General features: G+C 44.0%; 1 protein-coding gene across 1 annotated transcript in view; it reads left to right on the forward strand.

Annotated features, from left to right (window-relative positions):
* Positions 1–2,484: 2,484 nt before the first annotated feature.
* The window catches only part of LOC130405295 (eukaryotic translation initiation factor 4 gamma 1-like), a 60,640-nt gene continuing 39,819 nt past the window's right edge, over positions 2,485–23,305 (forward strand). The window contains exons 1-6 of the mRNA XM_056610340.1: positions 2,485–6,649; positions 7,097–7,183; positions 10,707–10,739; positions 14,419–14,439; positions 14,838–15,032; positions 15,511–15,607. Of these exons, the coding sequence (XP_056466315.1) occupies positions 6,584–6,649; positions 7,097–7,183; positions 10,707–10,739; positions 14,419–14,439; positions 14,838–15,032; positions 15,511–15,607 (499 nt within the window). The 5' untranslated portion in view covers positions 2,485–6,583. The remainder of the gene's footprint in view (positions 6,650–7,096; positions 7,184–10,706; positions 10,740–14,418; positions 14,440–14,837; positions 15,033–15,510; positions 15,608–23,305) is intronic.

A 23,305-nucleotide genomic window follows, 5' to 3' on the forward strand; every position in this document is an offset into this window, starting at 1 on the left:
ATTATTATTATTATTATTATTATTATTATTAATACTTCCACAATCCACCAGTGCTCAGTGGCCAAGCCTGGTATTGCAGCTGTTTTTGCGGGCTGTGGACGGGTCTCTCAATTCATTGGGGTCCGGAAATAGATATCGCCGTCCACTCCAATACAAGTAGGGAACAGGAAAGTGTCTCCGAAAAAATGTCTGGATAACAATCAAAGGCTCATAATTATCTTTATACCATGTACTAATAAAATGCAAGTTTTCTCTTTTCAAAACGCCTCCTCAAGCGTTTTATTAGCCGTTGTTTGCAGGAGAAGGAGAGGTGGGCAGTTGAAAGGAGTCGTAGTGAAACAAATTTTGTTTCGGCCCGGCATCCGAGAGGGCTCAGTGCACGGCTCCGTTAACTTCTCGTGTTAGTCTTGAGTGGTTATTATGAATTTTGTTCTAAAATACAAAAAAAATATTTATGTACAAGGTGATTTTCTTTATTAGGTCAAAAAGGGACAAACTAATCTAAAATAATAATATGAATAATTGTTAAATAATAAATGTTGCCCAAATCGCTGGAGGAGTGTAATTTAAAGATCACATATAGAGAATCATCGGGGTTGCAGTCATTTATTCTTCCATGGTCAGTAAATAATGCGCCTGTGCTCGCTCAGACCTCTCGCTTATGATGCTACAATTCTAACAATGCTAGAAAACAAGAGTTTTTCGGCATTCGGCATGTCATGCACTAGGGCGTGGCTTGAGACCTCCTTTATGCGGAAGAAAATCTCTCCTTGATGTTGCCCTGCACCATTGAGCAGTTTTCATAGGAATGAAGGGGCGGCCATGATTTAGTCCGCTGTCCTTTCTTTAATAGGACCATGATCTAGACCAGCAGAGCTAACCCATAGATAAGACTCTTGCCGTATCCGGTCAGTAAAACAGCAGTGCTTTCGGCCCGCCTATATCAGATACACCGATGTGATTGGTTAATGTTCTGGGCCAGGGGAATCGGGAAGTGAGTATATTGCTCGTTCCCAGAGTGACTCGCTGAGCAAATTCAAATTGTGCTCTTGCAAGAACTCTGGATTTCCAGGGTATCCAAAATATGGAAAATTGAGCAAATTCTGCAATATTCCACGTTTTTAGATTTTTAATACCAGATTCCGTGATTCCGTCCGCAATTTCCGCATCGCAGATGTCATAGGGCCCAATTTCTGGCAATTTCATTAGAATGAAATTGCCAGAAGTTGCATCAGCGATTCTAGCCAGAAACATTTTCACATTCATTTGATCTTTCCTCACGATCCGCTAGCTTTCTAGCCCATAAGCAGGCCGTCAAAAAAACGCATTTCTGAGGCAACCTATGCTCCGAGATTGTACACAACAACAAATGGTACTACCATCCACTCAAAACCAAAATAAATAGTATTCCAACCAATCACTGACATGGGGTGGGTGTTGTGGGGTTTTGCGCTGCGTTCATGATAGTTTTTACTGGATGAACGAAACACGGAAGGGAGGGGCGAGCTGGCTCTGTTTGTTTGGGATCTTCGCTTCACATACAAACAGAAGTGACGTCACCCACCATTGCTGATACAATCTTTAATATATGTACTTGTCTGTGAACATGATTTCAACCGTCATCAAATACGTTTATTTGTTATTGTTTTGATTGAGTTACCCCAAGCTGCAGAAATGACATGCAATGACTTTTAACAAGGGTAAGGTATCTGCATCAAGTTGAGTGACAGCCACCAATCCTGAGGTGAAGTCAGACGTGTTTAAGTCATGAATAACCACACTGCACATATTGACCATAAACACAATAAGCTATCATTACATTCTGGCAGTTAAAAATAATGGAAACTTCAGAGACCATTCGGGTTAATGGCTTTGCTCGAGTTGTTCCAATACCAGTATCGGAAATGCCCCATTTGCTGCCCAAAATGCCGTATCAGATATCAGTGGGAACGCAAGTCTATGCGCCGATCCGATACATTTCGTAGCTCATTTACTAGCAGAGAACATCACCAACACGTGTTATGCTGCGTTAGTTAATGGTCGGAGGTTGGAAGCAGTGATGCCAGTAACGCGATACTTAGTAGCACGTTACTGTAATCTGACTGCTTTTTTCAGTAACGACTCGCGACTGTGTGGTTCTGGAGGTCCATCCGTCGCAGGTCAATGCAACTCGTTGCACAGCGCCAAGGGATGTTTTAACCGCTTTCTTCACCTCTTCATACATCGCGGTTACAGCTGTGTCCACCATGTACCCTCGTTGTGGTATCTTGTAACGTGGCTCTAAAGTGTGCAGCATCCACCTGAATCCAGCATTATCAACGACGCTATAAGGGCGTAAATCCTTACAGATAAAGTGCACAATCGCCTCTGTTATGCGCTGTGCGCGAGGTGAGGTGGAGGGCAAAAAGTTGTGCAGCGTCATCTGGCTCGGTTGAGGTTGAGTCTTACCCACTCCACAGTACACCCGAGGTAAATCATATAGATTTAAATGTCTGTGTTGATAGAATAATGTTAGAAATAAAACTAACCATGCATCGCATGAATCATCGAGGGACTACTTTCTCAGCAGAAGCGGAATTCTACTATGCGCTGGTTAGGTTTGTAACCGAATCACGACAGAAGAACGTAAACAGAGAAGCGTGGGACAGAAGCGCAATTGAACGACCAGGCAACATGATGGTTCAGTGTGCTTTTAGAAATTGTAGAAATAAACGGTACAGATGGGCACCACAAAGTTTCCACCAATTTCCAGTGCGAGATCCAGAAAGGACTCAACTGTGGCTTGTTGCTGCTGGCTTTGACATCAAAACACCGGCTCGTACATGTAAGGTTCGTTGGATACAACAAATTCCTCATAATCGTCTTCAAAAGCAGATGCATCGCTAACTCCTCCAAACGTGGCCATATCTTGTTAATTTAATACGCTTGTAGAATTCCTTCGTTCACTGTACTCTGCGTTTGTAGCAATGACAGCGGCAGGTAACCTAGGTATCAGTCCGCCGCTGCCGTAGCCTACGTACAGGAATTAAACACTGCTGCTGAGACCCCGCAATTCCCTCAAAATGCAATGCAATGCAAGGTTGGTTTTATTTCAAACATTATTCTATAAACAGACATTTAGATTTATAGTCTGTCGTTATAATTGATTTACCGCGGGTGTACTGTGGAGTGGGTAAGACTGTTTTTAATAGCAGGCTAGCATTGCCCGTTGACGTGCGCTAGCCTAGCACGAGCGAACTCTGCAACTAGAAGGACTGAATGAAATGTGTTGAAAACTGTCTCCAGTGATATAGAATACCAATGCTCACTTCGGAATCAGGCCCTATGTCCAAAATTCCGAACTACCCCTTTAACAACAAAGTATCGATATTTGGAGTTGAACAAATCGATATTTTATCGGCCAGCAAAGTATCGCGATATATTGCCGTATTGATTTTTTTACCCACCCCTAGTAACGAGTAATCTAACTCGTATCTATTTCCAAACCAGTAATCAGATTAAAGTTACTTATCCAAGTTACTCTGCCTTACTATTTTGGTAATTTTCATAAGGAAAAATATTTATTTTGCTTTCTTCTTGCCTCCCGGTGAGTGACAAGTACCACATATGCGACAAGTGACACGCAGACGCGCAGGAAGAATTTTGACGGGTGTGCGGGGGTACACTTAAGTATTCTAAAGATACTTTTACAAAGGCTCTATTCTGCAGAGCACTCTACAACTTGTTTTTCGTTGTTGTGTCTGGCTGTGAGTGTGCGTGCATGCTATAGTAGGCTGAATCGCAATCGCGTCAAAACAAATCTGATTGGCCAATACACATTGAAGTAGGGCTGGGCGATTTTTTCGGTTTAATCGATTAATTTGCATTTTTTCTTTCCTACGGTTTGTGAAATGGCTGAACCGAAAAATCGCGATTTAAAAACAGTTAGACTCTTCCGATTTGTTTTGCTGAATAGACTCCGTAGTAGCTACCTCTCTCACTTTCCAGAACGCGCGCAAAACTCAGCCTACTGCAATCACATTCACCTCGCCCCCGACAGACTTGGGGGAGAGCCGGGTCGATTGAAACCTTTTCAGTTAAACGTCTTTTGCAAAGATGACGTTATGTATACAAATAATTTGTGATCAACAACTCACATGTGTGTTCTCTTAGTTACAAGCAGTGGTGTAGTCTACGTGATACGCAGGTATACGCCGTATACCCACTAGGAACGCACCAGGATTTGCGTATACCCACTTAAAAATGTGCACGGATACGTATCAATCGTCTTGTGACAGATCTTTCACTTCTGTGTTTATTTTTCGGAAATATCGGTTGGGTATAACTGCAATAAAATACTTTAAGCAGGGGAAGTTATCTCCTACATTCACCATTCATAAAATTCCCGCTGCGCGCTCGCGCTCTGCCCTGTCTCTGTTACGAAGCGCGAAGCTGCATCTCTGCACGTTAGTTGGCGGGCCGAGCCCCTCCTTCTCGCGTGTGTGTGCGTGCGTGCATGCGTGTGTGGGTGTGTGTGTGTCCAGTCCTCCCATATTAATGTGTAAACCACATAATAAGTAGTCAACAGAAGACAATGTTTTAATCCCACTTTATATCTCCTTGTTACTTTTAGATGAGAACCCCTGGCCAGCCTTTCAGACTGGGTGTCAGGCTAGGGAATTTAAAAACAGGCATCCTTGGTTAGAGTGGAGGGAAAAAAGTTATAGGTAAATGTCAGCCAACATACAGTTGGTATACACAATTGAAATTCATAATGTTAATCACTATGCAAATGAGAGTATAGCTAATTCATGGTCATTTTTAAGGTGCAGTAATTTCACACTTTTACACAATTAAATTACTGGTATGTTAGATAACAACAGTAAGAGCTCAAATTAGAGCAATTAAAAGAGTGAAACATTAGTCTCCTGTCATCTCCTTCTCATGCACTGGTTAGCCATGGATGTAAACAGTTCATTCAATTATTCTGAGTCGATTTTGTCCTTGTTTAGCATTTGCTATTGCTACTATAGATATACAAAGGACAACTTGTCATTTTTGTGTTCTATTTGTTCATACTGTTAAAACTGATAAACCTACTCAGCTTTCCATGATTGTTGATAATCGTTATACTCTTAAATCAGCGGGTTGTAGACCCCTGCGTTGGTGAGTGAAGTGCGACACCCCATAAGCACACGTACATGGGTTTCAATGGAATTTGTTTAGAGAAAAACAGAAAAAAAAAATCGAGGTTTAAATCGAAAATTGTCCATTAGTTAGAAAAAATCGAGATTTTATTTTTAGGCCAAATCGCCCAGCCCTACATTGAAGATACTTTTTTTTTTTTAATTATTGTATTTTTTCAGGAAATTATTTTTAAGTTAAACTTAATTTGTCAAGAGATACATTCTTGACGTTGCACTTCAAATAAAGTGGGTATTGGCATAACTGGTTGTAATTTTTATTTTAACGCAGCAGGGGGTTTTACTTACCTTGTAATCTAAATTACTTTTTAAAGGAGTAATCAGATTAATTTTTCAAGGTTACTGTGGCAGCACTGGTTGGAAGTCTGGGGTTGGAAAAGTGTCAACTCCGACCAACTCTGTGTGTTTGAGCTACCATGTCGTAAAAAATGGATGCTCACGCTGAACTGCAAGAATACAAATGTATTATAATTCTAAATGTTAATGATCTAGTTTGACAGAAAAATAACTTATTTTTCAGTCAAACTAGAGTACATTTTGTCTACAATAAGTGAACCACTTAGTAGAGGAAACTGGGTCCATTCCGTCTGTCTTTTAAAAAAATGTGTTTACCCTTTCAAATATGCCGTCTTTTACCCGGCATGGTCCGCACGTTTACACTGACCGAGGTAATATACCGGCCTGATTTTGCACGCCAATTTATTCTCTCGGACGCTACACACATTGGCGGTATAATTTTAATGTGAATGTGATTAGATGGCTTCGCTGTTCCAGGGGCGGGACTTGGGTAGAGGTTTTGGTTCTGTGTTTCGACTACAACAGAGACAACTTAGAATATCAACATGAATAGCTCTGTGAGTGGAGAGACGGTAAAATCCACGAGCTGCTGACCATCATGGGAGAGAAGGTGATGCAGTCGCATTTTATGAAGACAGGGAAAGATGGTGCGATCTACGAGAAAGCAGCATAGGAACTTTCCTAAGGAGGCATTTGTCGGGACTAAAAACAACATAAGTGGTCAGCAAAATAAAGAATATGTTGACATTTTTGCACTTGTAAATAGTTAATCGCATTTGTAGCCTACACAGATGTATACTCATTTTTGCATGCGAGTGTCTTGAATCATGAAAAAATAAAAATATTCAGCTGGCTCCGTGACAAAGGGGGATTTTATCCCCTCGGTTTTACACAGGCAAGACAATGAAATTGCAGGGTGTGCCAAGCCGCGACCGTACCGGCTTGGCAGTGTGAAAATGCCTTTAGTTTATGGTATGTTGCAGGCATGAAACTAATGAAATGGTCACATACTAAATAATTTGGATTTAACAGACAAGTTTCTTCTTTCTCTTCAGATTCCTACACAGGTCTGTGTTCCCCCTCCTCATGCAGAACTCCATGAAATGAATAAAGCACCACAGCCTATAGCAGGACCCCCGCACCCCGCCCCCTCCCCCGGCCTCCCACAGGTAACCTGCAAACACCTTCGCAGCCGCTTCAGCTCAGCTTTGACAGTTGGAAAGAGTGCAAGAACAGGATTTAGAACCTACCAAAAAAAAAGTCTCTACGTTCCTCCCACATGGGGGAGGGCTGTACTTCATCTCTTATTGATGGGCATGACAGATTTCCTGAGCGAATAGGGATGAGATGCCGTGTGTGGTCCAAGATCTACAGGGGAAGCCAAATAGAAACAGAACTCACTAACTAACCCGTATCACTAAGTGACCGAAATGCTTACTTTAATCAATTATCACTGACAAGGCTTTTATATCCTAGTACGCTCAAATGAAGGCTCAATAATCCTACCGACAATACCATTTTCCGCACTAACTTTGCTCTTACCGGTCATTCCCTCACTTCATATCTCTGTGTTTGTCCCTCTCTATTTTGCTCTCTTTCTCTTGTTGAATCTCCAGGCCAACTTTCCCCCTGGGCAACCTCCCTCCATGGTCTTTGCCAGCCCACCGCCTCCACAAATGAACCCCACACCTCAGCCCCGACAGGTATGCCCTGGTCACACGCCCCGTGTTCTAATCATTCAAGAGGCTTTTCACTCATCACTCAGAAGAATTTTCATCCTCTTATTTGGGGGTGTGCAGAATGAAGGGATATTGTGCAGGGTTTCCGCGGATCCTTAAAAAGTCTTAAATTCATAAATCGAAAAATAAGGCCTTAAATAGCATTAAAAGTCTTAAATCCATCTTTCAAGTCTTAAAAATGTTTACACATGGTAAGTAGGATTTTATGATTGTAGTTAGTCTCAAATCTAAAAAAGAATAGTTAACATTTTTTATATATATATAAATTAGGGCTGTAACGATACGCGTAACGAAACCGAATTCGCGACACTCAAAGCCACAAACCTGTCTCGCGTGTGAGAAGGCAGAATTGCCTGGGTGATCCCTGTCTCTATTGTTTTGTGTGATTTGACTGGCAGCTTGGTCTGCTTATAGGTCGGAATGAAGCGGCCACCGATTATTGACAGGATGGGTACTTTATTCTACCGGACTCGTTCGCTTCTTCACTAGACACTACGCTACCGCTCGCTCTCCTCGCTCGTCCAGCTCACTCGCTGACGTCACTCACACACGACATACTGCACACTACCATTCTCGCGCACCACACATATGCTACTCGTAACACTATGCCTCGTTATTGCGACGTTCATGTTAGACTGTTCATGTTTTTTCCCCATCTAATGAAAGTTAGGCTATTAAACATGTTGCATTCTATACGGCCTGATTATGTCATTATTTAAGCTGCATAGCCTAATAAGAAGCGCCCGAACGAGCAAGTGGATTTTGGGTGGACGTTAATATAAAAGCTTATTTATTCAAATGTTTTTAGAAACTGCAGAACAACCTTTTGTTCCTCAAAACCACACAAAATAGAAGTATTTGCAATTGATCAGCGCGCTGTCTTCTCTTCTCTCGGGAAAGCGATGTTAACAGTCACGCATCGCTTCAGTGCGAATATAGCCCCGCCTTCTGTCACTCACTCGCAGTGCGGTCTCTGCAGTGATTCGCTAAAGGTTAGCCAACACAGCTAGCATCTCAAGGTGCTAGCACCTCCGCGAACGGTTTAGGTAGAAAGCTAAATGGAGTAGTGATGGAGGAGTGCAGTTGGAAGTACTTTGGATTGAGGCAAATTATCAAGGAAAGTCACAGAACACGGTTTTGGGTTTCATAACTGTGCACATGCACACAGCAATAGCGATCTTTTTCACGAAATTGGACCCTCACAAACTACTGTATATATTACATGAAAGCTGAGCCTCCACTTATTCCAACAGTCCAAACCATATCATTCTGTGACTAAAACTCGCAAATAACAACTTAAGAAGAAACGTCCCCTTTTCTTTTAACAACCAAATATGAAGTATTACCTTTGTGATTTTTGTCCACAAAGTGATTCTGATCGAATAAAACCACCATAAACAGATTATCCAGTATCTGGGCAACTTAACATGGTGTTTTTCAATCAATGAATAAGAAGATTTCTTAGGAAATAGGTAAATGCCTTCAATCAGAAACATATTCTTCAGCGCAATCTAGTGGCCATATATTTATTTGCGAGTGTTTGGCTTGGTGCATTCGATTGCCCTGAACTTTAAATAGAGGTGTCAAGTGTCAAAATTGTAAGATATCTACCTTTATTTGTGTCTCATAGTAAGACAGCGCTCCCAACTGATAACGACCAACTGATACTGATAATTATTTCAGGTGGAAATGTTATCTTCCACTTATGCTGTGTTCCATGGCTTTATTCACTTTAACCAAGTATTATCCCCATTGAATATTTCACTTGCACAACAATCTTTCTTTTGGCCCAAAGATGACATTATCGCCCTTGCATTTGTGGAGATATAATCTATTACTTTGGGTATGTTCTTCTTCCTGAAAAAAATTTCCCCCTGATATCAAAAATGGTATAGAATATCGATCTTTTTCCAGGAATAGTGTTGAAGTTAGAAAATCCAGTATTGTGACTGACAACCCTACTAGAAACGCGATTGTGATTATTCAGTTAGAGCTACAAGAAACTTGAAAGTTAAAAAGACATATCTTTGCTACTACCTCTGACATTTAGTTATGTACATTTGCATAAAATCATGCAGGTCTACATATAACTTGGCGATAGCTTCAATAGGTTGGAACGGTGGACTAAAATCACTTCATGGCACGATGTGACCGTTTGATAAATAAGTAAACAAAGCAGAAGTTTGTTATTTTTTTAAACACAACATGTGCTGGAAGCTAACATTCAGCTTCAGTCTGAGCTAGGATGATTTTTCTGAGCCCCCCCAAAACCAGGCCGGGTGCCTGGCAAAAAGAGGCCCGTTCACGATTCTGATTATAATTTGGGCAAGTGAACATTACATTCGGGCAAGTTGAACCTGACCTGTACTTGCCCGATGGGCAAGTGCTTTTGAAACCTTAGTGTCAACCCCTGATATTTGACTAAACCTCCAAACTAGTTGAGGGTTTTTGCTCCACTACAATCTTTGGTTATTTATTTATTATTTAGCTATACTTTATAGTATTCTTTCTGTTCAAATCTGTTCAGTGTTCCAAATTATTTGTTATTAAATGTGACATTAAGTTAATTGTTATATAAGTGTTGTTAAAATAAAATGCTTTTAAATTTAAAAAAATCGTGGGATGTATCGAACCGTGGGTCAAAATTTGTGATAAAAACCGAATCGTGAGTTGGTGTATCGTTACAGCCCTAATATAAATTAATAGCAGTAATGTTGCGCATCATGAGAGCGGGAACCAACAAAACATTTGTTTGCGGCCGTGACTCAGATGCACGTCGTTCAGGTGCGCAAGAGGTCATTTTGTTTCTGTCCAAAAAGCCTACTGATAGTGGAAATATGTTCAAATACATTTTTCCACTAGTGTTTATTGTGTCGTCGGTCTTAAATTTCCTTTCAAGTGGCATTAAAAAAGTCTTAGTCTTAAATTTAACTTTCATTAAGCTGTAGGAACCATGTTGTGATATTTTGTCTTTTTCTTGCAGGAGCTGTGCAGAATTGTTTGATCAGCCTATTTAATTTCAAGCACGTTACCTACAAATTCCTATCGTCTTGCGTTTCAAATTTGATGTCTGACTATATTGGCCAACCTAGTGAGACAGTTAAATATTTTTTTTTTTTTTGTGAATGGGGAAAAGCCTAAAAATAATTTGCCGGCCCATCCAATGCTGCATGCCGGCATACAAATAAGTCCCCATAAGCCCAGTGTCCCAATAAATGCTGTCCCCCATAAGCCCAGTGTCCCAATAAGTGCTGTCCCATAAACACAGTGTCCCAATAAGTGCTGTCCTCATAGGCCAGTTCTCCCTGTCCACAGACCCACACCCTGGCGGGGCAAAGATCCCACACTCAGCCCAAAAGGCACCAGTCTGTCAGCATGCCCTGCTTGTGGTCATACTGTTAACCTAGTGGTCAGGCTTATGTCTGGAGTGTGTGTGTGTGTGTTGTGCCATGGTCCTTAACCTCTGTCTGCTCTCCTCTTCCTCTAGTTCGCCCCCGGGCCCCGGCCTATACACCAACAGGTACTAACACACACTCAACCTGCCCCTATTCTTCTTTCCTTCTTCACTGCATGTCGTAGGTGGCTGTGGCGGGGCCCCACACACATTTTGGGAGGGGTGTGCTCACGGTCATTCAGTTTTGCATTCCTGTCGATATCTAGGATGTTTTTAATAGATCTGTGAGGGCAGTGATGGTAAATATTGATCAGTTTCATCATTGGCTTGGCATTGCCAGGTCAAATTAAGTATCATTAAATTTTTTATATACCTCATGGGCAGACACCTGAAAGTATGCCTCTGCTTCTATATTTTCCCTTTATAGACGGTGTCTTAAACTACACACTAAAACCTTTCCTTTTAACGTGTTTTATTCCCCCTTCATTACTTTTTGCTTGCCAAACAATATGTAATGCCCTCATTCAACTTTAATGGCATGTTGTATGGCACCAGCAGTGCTATATTCTAAAAAGGAACCTCACAGCATGGATTAGGTTGGTGGTTTGTGTAGACACTGGGTGCCCCAATACTATTGGTGCCAAGCCACTTCATTTGGTTACACACAAAGAAATGTGACAATCTTGGTTCAAATATAGAACGGCGAGGCGTGGATCATAGCTCTCAGCCAGTGGGTAGCCCTGAACTTGTTGGATAATCATTTGTCTAGACCAGGGGTTTTCAAAGTGTGAGAGAGTGAGCCCCCCCTCAGAGAAAAAAATTCAGCTGAGCCCCCCCCCCAAATTTTTTTTTTTCTAAAGACCTGTGGTTTTGAAAGCTATCTTAATTATTTTACACATTTTAAACATCTCTGATCATAATTTTAAAACATTTGAAACATATTTTTTTAACATTTGAAACATATTTTTTAAACATATTTTTTAAACATTTTAAACATATTTCTGAAACAGTCGAATCAGATCTGCTTTTACAGTCCAGAGATTCGACTATTCGGCGGGGTTTGTTTTACCGGCGTTGCTATGGTGACCTAAATCATTATAAGCAACTGAAAACGATGCCGGTTTGAAACTAAAAACTGTGATTCTGAAAAAGTATAAATGCTATCAAAATTCCCGTTTAGATAGTATTGAAGATACAAGTGTGTAGATTTGTTCAATGGTTTGAACGATGGTAAACGGTTTGAAAAAATGAATGAGTTACGATGTCTAGAAGTAGGTGTATCAGAATGGTCAGACGTCTTCAATGAAAACAGCTGGAAACGAAACTAAAACGGTGGTTCTGCAGACATTTTAAATGATATCGAAATTCTGTTTGGATATTATTGAAGATACAAGTGTGTAGATTTGTTTAAATGGCTTGCACGAAGATAAACGGTTGAAAATTGATTTAGTTAGGTTACTTCTACAGTTGAAGTACGATTGATGATTTGAAATCATCGACTTTCAGGTTTTTCTTCGGGTTTATTTTTTTCTCACGTCGCGCCCCCCCTGAAGAACTCTGGCGCCCCCCAGGGGGGGCGCGCCCCACAGTTTGAAACCACTGGTCTAGACTGTGCACGACACGGTAGACACATGCTCTGGAAAGTGGGGTTTCCTCATTTTGCTAAGTATGGCTGTTGACACAAGGCCAACATTGTGTGTGATAGTCCTGGTGCCAGCTCTCTTGGGCATTCAGCAATAGGATTCTCAGATTAGAGCGGGAGAAGTGCAGGACGCAACAGTGTGCTTTGTAGCCTGACCTGTGGACTGACCTCTGGTCTGACCTGGGGTCGGACCTCGGGGTCGGACCTGGGGTCTGAACTGGGGTCTGACCTGTGTCTGAGCTCTGGTCTGACCTGTGTCTGAGCTCTGGTCTGAAATGGTGTCTGACCTGGGGTCTGACCTTGATGTGTCCTCTGGTCTGTCCTTGGTTTTACCTGTGGTCTGACCTCTGATGTAACCTGTGGTCTGACCTCTGGTGTGACCTGTGGTCTGACCTGTGGGGTGACCTGTGGTCTGACCTCTGGTGTGACTGGTCTGACCTCTGGTGTGACCTGTGGTCTGACCTCAGGTGTGATCTGTGGTCTGACCTCTGGTGTGACCCTGTGGTGTAACCTGTGGTCTGACCTCTGGTCTGACCTCTGGTGTCACCTGTGGGTCTGACCTGTGGGGTGACCTGTGGTCTGACCTCTGGTGTGACCTGTGGGGTGACCTGTGGTCTGACCTCTGGTATGACCTGTGGTCTGACCTGCTGTGTGCCCTGTGGTCTGACCTCTGGTCTGACCTGTACTCCTCCATCTCTCATTGGAAGTTTGATCCCTGATCTGGAAAGTATTCCAAATATATTTTGCTACCGGTTCTTCATTCCTCTCTGGCACAAGCAAACCAGGTTTCTTGTGGATTGGCCGAGGCAGTTGTCGGCCCACAGCAATCATGGCAAATGATCTCTGTCAACACCCAACAGTGGGTGTGAGAGCCGATCCCGGCGCCCCCTTCAACTCCGTTCTCCCCTCCCCCACAATGCATCTTTGGTTCCTTTTTTTAACGTTCTTGTTTAGAGAACACTTATACTGGCAAACTATTATGTTTTGCTGCCAGAATCAGACAGCGGTCCTGTCTGGCGAAACCACACTGCAAAACACACACATTTCCCCCCCCAAATGTCTACCAAAACCCTTGCCCTGTCATTTTGAGCCAAGTTATTCATCTGAAAACATGGCGACCAAAGTCTACTGCGGGGGGAGGGTGGGTCCGTAGGTAATCTAAGCCATGCTGCATGTCAATTCACCCAAGGCCCCGATATACTTGAAATCAATAGAAATTGGTTACTCCACTGTCACTGACTAAGGGTGTTTGTTCAAAGTGCAAGTAAAGCCCCTGTTGGAATTAGAACAGAGTTCTAGGAAGGAGAGCAGCGTTTACTACAAGGTCCGAAAAGCTTTACCCTAACTCAGACGCCGTCGTCAAAATAACCGCTGCTCAGCGTCACCGTCCACACGTCCTAGCGGTCTGCCTGACCAGTGATTCCAAACCCCCGGTCCCCGGACAGTCACAGCGGGTATCCCGTTTCAACAGCTGTGGCTGTTGAAAAACAGCCACATCATTTGTTTAAAAATTATGCGTCTTAGATTAAGGCATTCAAATTGACGACCTGTCCTCCAATGCTGATCCTTGGAAACAAAAAAGGTTGGGAACCCCTGATCTAGAGCATAACCCTCTGTGACACGCAAACAGCCCTCTTAACGGCTGAACCAGCTCGACAAATCCACAACGGCCGTGTAGCTTCTCTCTGACCCAAAGTCAACCCCAGCTCGGACAGAGCCCTTCGTGTCCACACGCGTCTCGCCGCCCATGTCCCTCAGCACTTCAACGTCACGAAAAGAACGCTTAGCTGTTTCTGAAGCAGAGTGCACCTGTTCTCCCCATATTAGGGACTTATTTCAGTAACGGTGATAACAGGCATAGACCACTATGTTGAGGATCATCAAAGACATATTATCAAGTTTTAGACCCTTGAAAAAGCGGTTTTTGGTACCCTGATTAAACCAGAGTCAGGGTCCCCTCTAGTGCGCTGATCCACGCCCGAGTTGTGCCTTAGCTCTGTGCGTATGCGCTGGTTTAGTTTGAAGTATATCGAGGCCTTCACTCACTCACTGTGTTGGGATGCTTCCTCACTGATTGTGGTGCATTCTATCTTCTCCTTTCCCCTCCTGCTCTTGCTTCCATGTGACCTGTCTGTGTGTTGCCCTGTGTTTGTGCTGCTCAAGGGAGGGTTCAGGTCGCTACAGGTAATACCGCTCATTATTTTGTGTGTGTGTGTGTGTGGTGTGTGTGTGTGTGTGTGTGTGTGTGTGTGTGTGTGTGTGTGTGTGTGTGTGTGTGTGTGTGTGTGTGTGTGTGTGTGTGTGTGTGTGTGTGTGTGTGTGTGTGTGGCCCTCTGCTGGTTGGCAGTGAGGCAGCAGCATGTCAATGAGATGCAGTGAATAGACCGTAGTGCTGGGCCGCTTTAACCTCAGGGGCCAGTGTGCTCCGACGGGCCCTCTCTGCACCTTCACAGGGCCAGGCGGAGGACGTGTGTGACCGGTGGTTCCCCGTGTGGTTTCTCACTACTCCTCTTCCCCACCCCTCCCCCATGTCATTCCTCTCTCCCCTCCTGCTCCGTGTGGATCATGTCGCCCCTGTCCAGCCATACTACACCAACAGGTCAGGCCTGCCCTCGGGGGCCGGGCCCCGGGGCCTGCCCCCCAGCAGCGCCCCGCGGCCCGTGGCCCCCACCCACGTGTACCAGGCGGGACCCGGCTCCCAGATGATGATGATCCCCCAGCAGCCACTAGCCTTCCCCAGCTCCCCGCAGGGCACCGCCTACTTCATTCCTGGACAGGTAAAACGTGTAGGGGCTGGAGCGGGTGGAGGAACACGGTGTGGTCAGGACGGTCTCTCATTGGGCCTCCATTAGGAGGCTGTCATTCATATCTGATTTGAGTTAAAGACCGGAGTCTCTACAGAACCCCTTCCTTTTTGCATGTGGATGCCCTTATTGCAATTCAGCCAATCACATCAGCAGCTGAATAAATCATAATCTGCCCTAGGGGTGAAGCTCCTCTTTGTGTTCTTCTGTTGATCCAAATCTGTGTAGAGATTTGTCACGGGTATAATGTTCCCATCAACACATAGTACATAGTACTTGTTGATGGTGGTGCAGTATTGTTTTCAAAATGGCCACATACATTTTCAGGATGACGACAATATCTGCTCAAATTGTGTCTTGTGATGTCAAGAACTCCTCAATCACTCACAGGCCCCTGCAGCGACAGACCACTTTCCATCTGTAACGCGTGTGTTTGTCCCCCTCCCTCCAGTACCGGCCCACCTACGTGACCACGCCCCAGCAGTACTCCCTCCCGGCGGGCACGCCCGGCTTCTACCCCAGCAGCACGGCGGATTACGGTCCTTATGGTAAGAGATATGCCGTCGAGACACGGACATCCTGTGTGTTTACATATGAAGGAAACTCACAAGAGGGCTCTACACGCTAGGGCTGAACAATTTGGGGAAAATAATCGAATAGCTATTATTTTGACCAATATTGCGATTTAATATGATATTTTTTTTTATTTATTAAGTTCCTTATGATCTGTATTATTTAAAAAAAAAAAACATCAACATATAGACTTCTATTTCCTTTAGGCCAGGCAGATGTGTTGAGATGAATTGATATTATAACATCTTTATTTAACTATTGAATTGTAAAATAAATATAAATCTTAATGGTCTCCAGTCTACGGAACGTGTAAAGGAACATGAAAAAAAAAAAAAAAGTAAACGTTTCTTGTGAGCACGAGAAAGTATGTCGCGCGCACGAGAAAGTATGTCGCGCGCACGAGAAAGTATGTCGCGCGCACGAGAAAGTATGTCGCGCGCACGAGAAAGTATGTCGCGCGCACGAGAAAGTATGTCGCGCGCACGAGAAAGTATGTCGCACGCACGAGAAAGTATCTTGTGCGCACGAGAAAGTATCTCGTGAGCACGGGGAAATATCGTGCGCATATGAAGGGTGTTGCCCCCGAGAGAGCATCGGCCCTGGAGGGAACGTATATCACCTGTGCTCCTCGGTCTGGGAGCCGACAGCAGGAAAGATGTAACTAACCATCTCGTAGTTGGAGGCGGAGCGCAAGAGAGTATACGTGATCCAGTAATTGAGATAAAAATAAAGCACATTAATTTGAAGGATTTTAGCTTGTGTGTGATTTATCGCGGGCACGGGCACACACTAGCTAAAATCATTAAAATGAATGTGCTATATTTTTATCTCGCACTATTGAAGCGCGTATACACTTTTGCCTCCAACTACGAGATTGGTTAGTGTGCCTTATAGGTAGGGTTGAGCACCGAAACTCGGTTCCAGTAGGGAACCGGTTCCGATGTAAACGGTTGTAACGAGATCGAATAAGAACGCACATTTCGGTTCCTCATAACGGTGCCTGGCGTTTTTTAACGCCCCCTGCCCCGCCCCCATGGTGTTGCGGCGTCAACTTGCGTTAGTGCTGGGCGCTATACCGGTTCACACTGAATAACGGTGTGTATTTCCGTTAGGATATGATTTTTTTACATACCGCCATACCGGTGTATTTGATTACACGACGTTCGGAACGCAGCGCTGCGCGACACTGTTTCAGACGGTACCCTTTTCAATGTTGCGCTAAACACGCATGGTACGACTACGACTTTCTTTATAGGTCCATGACTGCGAGGCGTGGTATTTCAGGCCAACTGGTAAAAGAGTGTGTCACGGCTTTCAAACATATAAACCATAAAGCCTATGGGCGCCTCGAGACTCGGAACGGACTTGTCAACGCGCTGCGGCATCGCTTACTTGATGTTGTTTTTATTGAAGATCGGCAGGTTGTAGTGAATGAACGTGTGTGTGTGTGTGTGTGTGTGTGTGTGTGTGTTGCGAGCAAATGTAATTTTAAAGTAACAAACAAACAAACTCAAAGCCGATGCATGCATCCAAAACTTTCTGTTCAAAACCAAATATACAAATCAAAAACAGAGTCGTTATTCGCTTCAAATACCTTTTCTTTTCAAAACTTGGGAATTAATACAGCGCGGGTACCGAGCGGTTGAAAACAATGTTGGCGTCTCCTGTGGATGCCTTGCGCACCTGAGTTATATTACCGTATTTTCCGGACTATAAGTCGCGGTTTTTTTGTAGTTTGGCTTGCCCTGCGACTTATATTTCGAAGCGACTTATATGCCAAAATTGTGCGTACATAATCTTCGGCCGCAAGATGGCACCGTCATTCATTAGGCCTACAACTGAACGCTGCAAGCCTACTGCACCACCGAACAAATTATATTCTCGTCGTCATCGTCCTCAATGTCCTCCGGTTCAACCAAAGCTACCCCAGCCTTAGCTGCAATGTTGTGCAACATAGCTGTCACACATATCACAGCGCATGACTTGGCCGGCGAAAACTGGAGCCCTCCGCTGGACTTGTGAGCGCAACTTCCACCTCCCGATCGTGCGCTCAGGTTTAGGACCGCGGCGCATACCCGTCCGGTGGAATCCCGGTGTCACTGAATTCGGTATACTCTCAGAACTACGAGTGGGACCGACACACCTATATTGCTATTGCAATTTTATTCAGTCTCTCCTGACTAAACGTTCTTGTTTAAATGTTTAAAAATAAATGCGACTTATACACCGATGCGACGTATATATGTTTTTTTCCTCGTCATGGAGCATTTTTTGACTGATGCGACTAATACTCGGGAGCGACGTATAGTCCGGAAAATACGGTACTTAATATGACGTTGGCAGTAATGTTGCGCCATGATGCGTGCTTGCCTGCTTTCAGCGAGTAATCAATATTATTTGTAATTATTTTTTTAAAAGATATTTATCAGTAATATAATAATTGTTATTATAAATTAAATTACTTATATTAATTATTATAAATAATTAATATAAGTAATTTAATGCCAACCGTAAATCTTGCATATCCAGTAGGCTAGCGAACACCGTTGCCATTCAACTCAGTGTCCGCTGACTTTCTGCTTAATGTGAAACCCATAACAAGTCGTGCATGTATGCAAGTGTGTGCGGTTTAGTTTTCGTACCGGTTCGAGAACCGTTTTAGCTGCGGAACCGTTAACCGGAATCGGATAAAACCCAAACGATACCCAACCCTACTTATAGGTCGGAATAAAGCGGCCACCGATTCTTGACAGGCTGGGTACTTTATTCCATGGGCGTAAGTTTGGTCTCAGCTTTGGTAGGGACATTTCACAGAACAATCAATACTTTATTAAAATAAAATCGAGATTTACATGTGCACTTATTCACATTTAAAGTACACACACACACACACACACACACACACACACACACACACACACACACACACACACACACACACTGCCAGTGATATGCGTACGTTACTTTCTCGTGCTCACGAGAAACGTTTACTTTTTTTTCTTTTTTTTCATGCCCCTTTACGGGTTCCGTACCAGTCAGTAACGGTGACCTTTATTTTTTATTTATAACTCAGCCTTTGCGATTTGCATATCGCGTTCTATTTCATCGCAATTTCGATTTGAATTTGATTAATCGTTCAGCCCTTCTACACACAGCAGTATGTAAACACAATGGCCTCACGCACCCACACGTGGATCTGGAAACACAGTACAACTCTGTTGGTTAGCGGTGATCGGCTGAACGTTGGATATTAAAAAAGGATGAATCCTAAAACATTTGATAGAAAGGGAGGAGAGTCTTCATACTGACATCATGTCCACTAGTCACAGCGGGTATCCGTGCAGCAACACCTGTCAGCTCTCCAGCCTGGGCACCCACCCCCTCTAGTGGCGGCTGCATGTCGGTAGAAGTTGTGCCCGGGACAATAAACAAACTGGCTGACCCCTAGCAGCAGGCATGTGTGCTATGCGCTGGTTTTCTTTAGGTGTAGGCTTATCGCTCACAGATTGCCTTAGGACAGCCAATGTACCGCAGAGACCCCCGTCCGGCCGCGGGACCCGCTCTCTCGGTTGCTGGAATACATCTCATCCCGAGACGGGTTGATCCTATTTGTGTGTGGCTGGTTTCTTTCCACCAAAGGTATATTAATAAAATGCCATTATTGTAGCAGAACTATTGGACCACGATGGTCTAATGATCTGACATATGGGTTTGGTTTCCCTGCTTATCGTTGTGGTCCTAGTTAGACTGACCCTCATGGCGGTTTAGGAGCATGGCCCTGCGGTCTTCGGTGAGGGTTTCACTTCGCAATAATACAACCACCTGATGCCGCCGATTAAATTCCATTCAAAACCTACTATCGTTGTGAGCGATATTGCCGATGCATTATTTATGTTTATTTTTAGTACCTTATGGAAGTATGTTGTCTTTCCCTACGAGAGTATTGTACTTTGTTAATACATAATAATGAACTTTTATTTTTTTTATACATTGGTAGTCAAGGCGGGGCCCTATTGTTGTTAAGGCGGACGCCTTAACCATACAGTGCTGTGGGAAACACTGATGTCATCTGATCACGGAAAGCTTATTTAGCTTCCTACCTCTGTCTAATAAACAGACAATTATGATGCCTCAATCATATCAAATGTGCTAGGCTAAAGGGAATGTAAAAAAACTCCTTTCTTGCTAGTTCAAGCATGTGGACAATGTTGAATAAATTTCATCATTTCCAACTCGTCATAGCTGGGATGCACCGTTGGGGGTGGCCAGTACATCCTTGATGAATAGAGGGCGCAAATGTTGCTTAGTGGTGCGTTAATAGTCTGCTTTTTGTGTGGAGTTAGGGTTGTGGGTCTAGGGGTGTGGGGCTAGGAGCTTGTGTTGGGCTAGGAGCTTGTGTTGGGCTAGGAACTTGTGTTGGGCTAGGGGTGTGGGGCTAGGAGCTTGTGTTGGGCTAGGAGCTTGTGTTGGGCTAGGGGTGTGGGGCTAGGAACTTGTGTTGGGCTAGGGGTGTGGGGCTAGGAGCTTGTGAGTGGCTAGGAGTGTGTGGTTAGGAGCTTGCGTTGGGCTAGGGGTGCGGGTATAGGAGCTTGTGTTGGGATAAGGGTGATGGGAGGTAGGAGCTTGTGTTGGGCTAGGGGTGTCGGGCTAGGATATGTGTGCTTTTGTATGCTGCAAGTTATTAATAATAAACCAAAAATTTGCCCCGTTATTCAAGTGGGTATATTCATGCTATTGAGAAAGATATTTACCGATAGTGGTTGTCATTTATTGGACAGTTGTCTATATATTCTATATAATAAACCATGAAACAAGTTAAAAGTACACGGTATAGCCAGTGAAGCCTAAGCAGAATATAATGAATGGGCACCAGTAGGGGTGTAATTGATCACAAAACTCACGGTTCGGATCGTGTCACAGTTTTTGAGTCACGGGTCGGATAATTTTCGGATCAACAACAACCAACCAACAAATGTGACTTTAAAATCTTCAAATGTGTAAAGACAAAATAAAGTGAACAATTAGGTTATAATCCTGCTTCCTTTAAGCATAGTAAATATTTTAAAAAAATGCTTGCGTCCACATAAAATAAAACTTATTAAAAATCATTTAAAATTAATAAAGTGCAATCTGAGGCATTATTCCTTCGTCTTTTTAACATGGATAGTAAATAAAATTAAAAAAAAATTGTTCAGAGGAAGCACAGAGAACCAGGCGAAAAGATTACAACCAAACACAAACGGCCCATTTCCGGTTCCGGGTCCGGTTTCCGTTTGAATGGGATTTACGAAGCGCCAAATAAAACATGACAAACTATTTCGCGAAGATACTTAATTAGGAACATCAACGAACACCACTAACCACTCGGTGAGTTGCACATTTCTGAAAACGAACGTTTCGGGTTGTTTTAAGTGCCGGTTTGTGAATGCCCAAAGCCAACCATTCTGAAGCAGGCAGGGGCGAATCGAAACCTGAGACGGGACCAATAGTCAACATATCGGTGTTTCCTCCTAGACAACCAGAAAGGGGGCTCAATGTGCTAAATACGGAATTGTCCTTTAAACATGCACTGATCACGTGAACGCACAACTTTTTTTCTTCTTTTTTTTTTATCAGCCGATCCACGGATCACTTGCGTCCCGAACCGTGAGGGTTGATCCGTACGGATCACGGGTTACCCGTGAACTGTTGCACCACTAGGCACCAGACAGGTTTCAGAGCCCCATGGTCTGCTAGGTGCCGAGGTCACTTCGTCACACTTCTCTCCCCGTCTCAACCGACAAGAGAAGTCGGCTCATCAGTAGAGATCTTCCATTTATCATCTAGTTTGTCTGAAAAAGAAGATTTTTTTTCAGACAAATTAGGTAATTTGCATTTATCATTATAATAATTTATTTGTGCTCTTGCAATTTAGCGTTTTCCGACTTGGTTGTTCGAACGCACGCAGGTCAGCGTTTCCCACTCCCGACTTACCACTAAGACGAACGCAGCATGTGTTGATGTTCTCTGCCTGTATAGTGAATGAGCTCGCGTCAGGTGATGGTATCGGATCGGCGCATAGACGATAAAGGATAAGAGTCTTGTAAGAGTTGTGGGCATGCCCGCTGATACCCGATATCTTTAGGCAGTATAGGGGGCATTTCCAATACTGGTATCGGTGTCGGATCAACTTTTCTCATCAGATGGTCGGCTTCATAATAGGGGTGTACGGTATAAACTGTATAGAAAGTACACCGGTGTGAATTTGCACTTCGGTATGGATTTTGACGTTACCGTGAGTCTGGTAGACAGTGTTCTGTGTAACGGGAAACAATGTAAGTAACGCGTTAAAACAGAAACGTAACTACTTTTCATGTAATTAGTAAAGTTACGTGCAACTACTGAAAATATGGTAACTAAACGTAGTTCGTTTTTCAATTCGGCGCTATACGTTACTCTTCACAGGGAAAGATTTGACAGCGATACTGCCTTCTCAGTCAGTATGCTATTGCACGCAGGCGCGCAGCAAGTGTGCCTTCGTGCTTACGCAATAGCATACTAATGCTATTGGGAAGTAATAGTAGTGAAATCACTTCACAATAGCAATAGCTATTGTGAAGTGACTTCGCAATAGCTATTGTGAAGTGACTTCACAATAGTAGTGCTCGTGAAGTCCCTTCACAAGCCCTCATTCCACACCGTACGAGACAGACGCAGGTAGCATGACGTGCTGTCTCTGCAGCTCTTCCACAGTTATCGCTTCCCCAGGCATTTTCCAAAGCCAGTCGTAAACGCTGTCACTTAGTATAACGCCACGATGTGATGCTAATTTCATATACAACTTGGCAACAATTATAAAACTCATACCCAACAACGGTACTAAAAAGATAGCACAAAGTTGCCGTGGGTCGTAACATCATAATATATATCGCGGTTTCAGTCATTTCACAAACCGTAGGAAAGTAAAAAGGAAAATGGGTGAGTTCAATGGAAAAGCCCTGGGTTTAGACATGGTTCTAATGCAGGCCTCCACACCATGCTGACAGCTTCTTCTGGGGTCCATTCTGCTGTTCTCTATCCTCTGTATAAGATCACCAGGCCGCCCATAGCATGTAAACCTCAGCCTAGCGTGGAAACATTCCCCGTTTGAACAGCAGATTGCTCAGAGCACAGGGAATCAATCCCACTCACAAACACTGAGCCCTCCCTGTGCAAAACTGCACATCGGGTCATCTTTGACCCCTGAGATTCCAACATGCGTGTCGCCGGTCTTCTGCCGCCTGGAGGGGCCTCGGTGGGGAGGAGGGGGGCCCCGTCATCTCATGCAGTTGGATGATTTACCTAACGCCCCCTTCACCACCTCCTTCTCTTCCTCCTGCCCCTCTTGAATTAGGTTGTCTGTAACTCCATCAGCAGGGTAGGATCACAGCCGTTCATACGGCTCAGAGCCTCGCCGGGCCCCACCGAATCCCTGCTACACAGGAGGGAGGGGGGAGGGAACAGGGGCGGTCTGAAGGGCAGAGCAGGGGGGAGGTGCTTGGAAGAGGAGGACCTATGTGGAGACACGCTGGCCAAGGGGAACAGTGACAGGGCCAGTCTTTCTCAGGGGCACCTGTGGGGGAAAACAGGAAAAGGGCGGAAAAATAGCAACAAAAAAATAAGCGAAGGAGGGCTCTGGAGAGGATCCTATACCG

The sequence above is a fragment of the Gadus chalcogrammus genome, chromosome 16 (genome assembly GCF_026213295.1).
Source record: "Gadus chalcogrammus isolate NIFS_2021 chromosome 16, NIFS_Gcha_1.0, whole genome shotgun sequence".
Classification (NCBI taxonomy): domain Eukaryota; kingdom Metazoa; phylum Chordata; class Actinopteri; order Gadiformes; family Gadidae; genus Gadus; species Gadus chalcogrammus.